Here is a 6,689-nt window from a genome sequence, read left to right as displayed (position 1 = left end):
TCGCTACAAAATCCTCATAAGCATCATATCGAATCAACAGTTGCCTAACTGCAAGCAAGCCAATCAAGCATCGACCCTTAATCCCAATTTGTGCTGGAATTATTTTACGAAGTTCCAGTAATTCTGGTGCACCATATGATAGCTTCATCACCACAGCTTGGTGGAGACCTTCTTCAACTGCATATTCCTCCAATTCCTTAACAAAAAACTGTATCATAAGTTGTCCATGAGCATTTTGGACGGGTTTAAGGATTGTTTTAGTTACTACTTGCAATTTTGCCGAGAATAGTGAAGCATAAGAATTTGTTTTAGAGCTGGGATCCATCTCTCCCACAGCTTGAAGCTGGGGAAAGGCCTGCACATCCATGACTGAAGCTAACTCACCATTTATGTACAAGAAAACAGAAGAAGCAGCGCTGAGATTCTGGAAAAACTTGGCGCTACAGTGACTCTCGATCTAAAATCAAGATTTGTTACAAATGGCTATGGATTTGAGGATGAAACCAACTGGGGATTGTTCGCAAAGAGAAGGGGATTCTTTTGAGACCAATCTTGCGATCTTACCTTGCCGGACGCCGGAGTTATGGGTCGTGAATAGTGACGGCGATACTATTCACAGAAAATCCTAGATTGAAGGAGGAGCGTTTTTAAATTCCGGATCAAAGGATTGTTGTGGTTGTGGCTGTTGAAATTGTTGAATTCTTTTATATATTATTTATTTTTGTAATATTTATTTAATTATATCTTATCAATGATTTTATTTTTATTTGAATTATATATTAATATGTATAATGTATATTATTTGCTTATAATTTATATTTATTTAATAATTAAGGTATAAAATAAGTTTATATTAACTGGTTATATAAGAAAGAAATATGAATTATATGGGATAAAAGCGAGAGAGAGGATGACTCGTGACCTGGATCAAGTGAGGTGCATCAAAGACGAGGAAGGTAGAGTATGGACAGAAGACTCCCAGATTAAGCATAGATGGCAGACGTATGGGTGGGCATCGGTCGGTTCGGTTCGGTTTTGAACATTATCGGTTTTGCCTATCGGTTATCGGTTTACAAATATCATAACCCGATAACCAAACCGATAAGATATTGGTTATCGGTTATCGGTTAATCGGTTATATATCGTTATCGGTTCGGTTATCGGTTTACCCGATAAGATAAAACAACTAAAATTTTTTGCAATATATAAAACAAAGAAATCAAACTGCCAGAACGTGTAAACTGCCAACTTTTGTTGTTTCTTAACAAAAGCACGCTCCCGCTTCTGTGCAGTATCTACTGATGTCTGGCGGAGAACTGGTGGTGAGTCTTGCGTCTTGGCTCCTGGGGGCTGCGACGGAAACAAGAATGAGAACTGAGAGACAAACGACTAAAGACTGAAGAGTGAAGAGGGAATTAGGAAAATAAATAACCCTAGTATATACTTAAAAATTAGTAAATTACATCATTCTTATTGGGTTATCGGTTTTTACCCAATAACAAAAATGCAAACCGAGCCCGAACCGATAACCCAATAAAAAAAAATATTTAACCCGTTACCAAACCGTTAACCCAATAACCCAATACCGATAACACAATAAAGAATTAACGGTTCGAGTTATCGGTTTTACCCGAATATATGCCCACCCCTACTTTGTACCATTTTGATGTTTACACCATTTGAGTGTAAAAAAATGGTGGTAAGGGTTGCCCTTACTCGGCTATACCCTGTGCCTTCACAATGCAGTATCCTCAGGCAGCAGCTGCCCCCGATAGGGCGTGCGCCCATAACCTCGTGGTCGGGCGATCAATCTGCTTCTCCCCCAAAATAATCATTTGTCGAAATCGACAGCCAGCCATCAATTTCAATTCCACAAAGTTGAGCTCAGCACTTCCGTCCAGCGGTTTGAGGTCTATATCAATATCGCGTCCGGCAAACCACAGCGCTACACGAGCAAGTTCAACATCTTCTTCGTCATCGTCTTCATTCTCCTGCTCATCCTCACCGTGGGATGAAAAACCCTACCAAGTTTTATCGAGTGGCAAGATAGTCTACTTGGACGAACAGGATGTTGTCACCTTCCTTGACCCTCCCAAAGAGCTTATTCCTTTAGACCCTGCTTCTTATAATCCCGCTTCTTATCTTTGGTAAATCCATATTACTCACTTGTTTCGATATAGTAAATTTGATGCATTACCGTTCAATTCACAAAAGGGCCTAAATAGAAAGAGTATTTTGCTCTCTGCTTGTCATTTTTGTCTACTGTATGCGCTTGTTCATGCTGTAATATTTTTTACTTTGAGTTATTAAACAATAAGATTCTTCTCGGGGAAAAGTAAGGTCTACTGTAGTCGCGAATGTTTTTTTACTCTCAGCATTCTCATTATTGTGTGTTGTTGTGGTTAGGAAGAAAATTGGGGATATTCCCGAGGAAAGGCGGCACAGGCTATTGTCCTTGCTTAACCCAAGGTTTGTCTGTTACTTCGTCTCCTTTCAAACCCTTGCTATTATGACTTGTGCTTTATGAAGCAGAGAACACTCAACTATATGACCCTTTATGATGTGTTTGAGTGAGGATGTAGCTTAATAGGATAATTTGACTTTATATACCTGTACTATATTGGTGAGAGTCGATAACAACAACAACAACAACAACAACAACAATAACAACAACAACAAAAAACCCAGTATAATCCCACAAGCGGGATTTGGGGAGGGTAGTGGGTACGCAGACCTTACCCATACCTTGTGAAGGTAAAGAGGCTGTTTCCGATAGAATTGGTTAGAGCAGATGATAATGTTAAATTAGGTGAGAAACCAGTGTATTAAGGAAAATTACATTCTGTTTAAATTTAAGTTAGTTAAAATGAATTTGAATTGTTCAACAAAAGAAACTTTATTCTTGGAACACTTGAGTATAGGAAGTAAATGTTTGTAGAAATTGGAAGATTTTCTCTGTGATGCATTCATGGTTGTTAGACATCTTAGGATAGTTGTCCCCCTACATCGTCAGCTATCTTAAACCCTCAGACCGTCCTTTTGCTTTGTTATCTATGAGGCATGAGCTATTATAAATTTGCGACAAAAACTTGCTTGTATAAATTTTATTAGCTTGCAGAGTCTCAGAGTATAATTGCTTAAACTGAGGGTAGGATCTATGGCTATAAGACAAAGCATGATTATCTCCCCCCTCCCCACCAAGAAAGCTTGCTATGTTCGTCACGTATCATTACTTCTCAAATTTTAAGCAATTTGTATCTTTTTTAAAATAAAAAAGAAACCATTCTATGTGCAGTCAGCTTATGCAACATAGCGTATCACACAATTGATAGTGTTACAATTTCTGATATTTTTAGTTGAACTTCAAGCAGGTTGATATCACAAGCTTGGGAGATTGCTGGCACACGATACAATAATTCGAAGCTGGTACAGAAAAGTGCATCTAGCTTGCTAGCAATCGGAGATACTGAAACAGTTGCTGAAATTTGGAAGTGCCGGACGAGTGGAGGTTAGTCATCTTGATTTTTGTCATTTCATGATCCAAATTGTTCTATTTTCTGATTTATGCTTCTAATAGTACTGGACTATGATAAAAAAATTGGCCAAGTTTAGCTAAGATTGGTGGTCTGATCTTTATTCTATTTTGCCCTTAGCATCTGAAATTTCAAGCAAATTAGACGAGAAATTTAGATGATACTGGATTTTAAAATCACCATACTCAGAAGGAGTTTGATGTTAATTCATACTCATCTGTATGCATGTTTGATTGTGGGTGAGGTAGGGTAGTCATGGAGGGAAAGTTTGATGGTTGTGCCATATGATCTTTAGGTCCTTAGGGGCAGCCTGTCCTGCTTTTCTTACGTGACATGTATTCCACCAGCTGTTAGTAACATGCCAGTGTTTCTGTTGTTTTCAATTCAATATTCAGATAATGATTAAGATACTTCAAATATGAACAGGGCCACTGCAGATTGCCTGGTTAAACTTCTTCAAAAAGGTTATACCCCTTAACTGGTGTCTATTTGACCAATTTTCAGAGGCATTCAACTCTGGTAATTTGGTGCTACTAAGTGAATTCTTTAACTAATTTTTATGCCAGGTTGTATTTCGCACTGGTGATGGGAGGACATACGGGCGACTCATTAGTAAGTTCATTAAGAGCTATCTTCAGCTATATGCCAACACATTATGTCAACTTTTTCTTTTAAAAAAAAAAATATCTGAAGAAGATAGTTGTTTGTTTCAATCCTGTTGCAGTTTGTTACTTGTCCATCTATAATGAGTATTATGCAACCTTGGTAATATTGCTTTTTTATTATTACAAAGACAGCAATATCAGATATATGATATATGTCTAATAATGGTCGGGAACAATATCTAAGAATCAGGCAAAATATGTTAAGCAGCTTGTTAGGTTCCTCACTTAACACTGATTAACTTATGATATGCTTACTGCTCAATCAATTGCTTGTCTACATTTTCCTAACCAATCATCCACATTATGCAGGCGAATCAGTTTTCTCTGGGCTCTCAAATTCATTTTATCCTCTGTACTTTACGGTTAGTGAACTCAAAGAAGTGATGTCAACAGAACAGCCTTGTGATTTAGCATATGAATTCAAAGATGGAATCTTGGATCTCCCTGATTTTCCTCGTGGTTTCCCTAAGCCAGGTGAGAGTTATTGCATCAGACATCTTGTTAAACAGGGATAAAGAGCTCCTTGCGCAAATCTCGTATTTCCCATATGCAGTTTGCGCTTTGTAGTTATTTTCTTACACTTTAGTGACCTATCTACCCTAACCACTCTTGAACAATTGTTTCTGTACTGCTTTACATGTCTTGAAATACCATTTTTGGTCTTATAGTTGTTTGGATTTCCATTTTCATTTTCCTTTCTATTGCCAAGTTGACTAGCTCAAAACCTTCTCTAGCCGGTTCACAGGGAAAATTTTATGGACACTATGAGAGCCCACTATGTTCTGTATGGCACCAATTGTACAAATAAAAAATGTTATGCATGAAGTTTCTTCTTAGGTCATTCTTTAGTCACCTTTAAATGCTCCTCTTGCTTTTGAAGTCATGTCTGACTCTCAGCTGCCAAATCTACTGTTTCTCTTCCAATTCCATAGAAAATAAAAGGTTTGGTTTGGGGAGGAGAGGGGAAGGACTGAGGCAATGCTTGTAGATTTATTTCTCGATTAGGTTGATATTATAAACATTGCTAGTAAAGAAATACCACGTCAATCGTCATGGATCCTCTTCCTTGGCAATGATATAGTGTAGGCGAGTTTTCTCTATTGTTTCTTTTAGTGCAGTTGAATGACTTACCTAATTAAGGTGTTTTAACATCTCAGCTGAGCATCCATGGCCCTTTAACGATGAGATCGTCATATACATACGCCATGTGGGACCAGGAGTGATGGTAGGGCAAGCCTGGCAAGAAGGAAAAGCATTGCAACAAGTGCCTAAGAAGCTATGCAGTGAAATCTTGATGGTGAAAGAGTATTTATCTTCTCAGCCACAATCAAGCTAGTTATGTACTGTTTTTTGTGTCAACTCTTTTATTGTCTGTTTGTTTCTGTGACCAGAAGCGGGTGCAGCTTTGTACAACAGGTTCAACTGAATTCAGATAGTTCCGACACCTAACATAAAAGTTTAAAGGTTACAGCAACAACATACCCAATATTATCCCACACAGTTGGATCTGGGGAAGGTAATGCATACACAGACCTTACCCTTACCTTGTGAGGATAGAGAGATGTTTCCAACAGACCATCGGCTTAGGAAAGCAAAAGCACCACATTAATGAAAATATAGATAAGAGACAACACCAAAAGCCATATAAAAATAGAATAAAAGACAACAAGATAATATGGTGATCAACAATGGAAGAAAACAACGGTTAGTCATAAAATCTACTACCAACAGAAAGTAAGATTGTGTGTCAATACTATTGTCTGTTATGAACCTTCCTATCAAGGGTCATATAGAGGTCGAGTATTAGGGTAGTAGAGTAGGTAGTCTAGAGTGTTCATAACTAAAAAAAAAACTACTTTTTTTTTTGTATCTATTCTTTCTAAAAATATCGTGCTCTTACAATTAACAGTCCTAGTAGTTTTAATGTAGGAAATACAACGAGAAAACTCGCTTTTACATTTTAAAGAGAAGAAAACGAAAGAAGGGAAGATACCGTAAAACGGGTTAGTCAGTTTTTGGACTGGTTATTCAAAAATAGTCAGTGTTTGCCAAGTCATTGAAAAATAGCCACTATTTTGCTGCAACACGGAAAGTTCCAGCATAATATACTGGAGATTGGTGCACCTGTGTATGAACTTCCAGCATATTATGTTGGAACTCCAACACGCGAAAAGTTCCAGTATAATATATTGGAGAATGGAGCACCAGTGCTCCAATCTCCAGTATATTATGTTGAACCGGTATATTATACTGAAGTATTTTTCCGGATTTTGAACAGTGTTTTTGTTCAGATTATCTTCACATGAAAAGTGGTTAAATTTCGATTACTTTTGAAATTGTAGCTATTTTCGAATGACCACTTGTAAATCTGGCTATTTTTAAATTCCTCCCGAAGATACCTAAAAGTGGAGTAGAATAAAAGGAGTATATAACAAGAATTATAGTTGGATATACTAGTGTTGGAAAAATATCATTCTCATAATTTGAGGTG

The 6,689-nt window shown here is 37.4% G+C and overlaps 1 protein-coding gene across 1 annotated transcript; it reads left to right on the top strand.

Annotated features, from left to right (window-relative positions):
* The first annotated feature begins 1,666 nt into the window (after positions 1 to 1,666).
* On the top strand, positions 1,667 to 5,654 carry LOC107828083 (uncharacterized). Its single transcript, XM_075218900.1, has 8 exons — positions 1,667 to 2,147; positions 2,407 to 2,469; positions 3,372 to 3,508; positions 3,960 to 3,997; positions 4,100 to 4,145; positions 4,508 to 4,672; positions 5,356 to 5,503; positions 5,590 to 5,654. Exons 1-8 carry the CDS (start codon positions 1,741 to 1,743, stop codon positions 5,645 to 5,647), a joined length of 1,062 nt encoding a protein of 353 aa, XP_075075001.1. The 5' UTR covers positions 1,667 to 1,740; the 3' UTR covers positions 5,648 to 5,654.
* The last annotated feature ends 1,035 nt before the right edge of the window (positions 5,655 to 6,689 follow it).

The sequence above is a fragment of the Nicotiana tabacum genome, chromosome 8 (genome assembly GCF_000715075.1).
Source record: "Nicotiana tabacum cultivar K326 chromosome 8, ASM71507v2, whole genome shotgun sequence".
In the NCBI taxonomy this organism is placed as follows: Eukaryota; Viridiplantae; Streptophyta; class Magnoliopsida; order Solanales; family Solanaceae; genus Nicotiana; species Nicotiana tabacum.
This window is presented reverse-complemented; position numbering and strand designations above follow the sequence as displayed.

Excerpts from the sequence above, each read along its gene's own strand:
- LOC107828083 (XM_075218900.1), top strand. The coding sequence starts at position 1,741 with ATGCAGTATCCTCAGGCAGCAGCTGCCCCCGATAGGGCGTGCGCCCAT. Across the intron at positions 2,470-3,371 it reads TTGTCCTTGCTTAACCCAAG|GTTGATATCACAAGCTTGGG; the intron begins GTTTGTCTGTTA and ends AACTTCAAGCAG. Across the intron at positions 4,673-5,355 it reads TCGTGGTTTCCCTAAGCCAG|CTGAGCATCCATGGCCCTTT; the intron begins GTGAGAGTTATT and ends TTAACATCTCAG.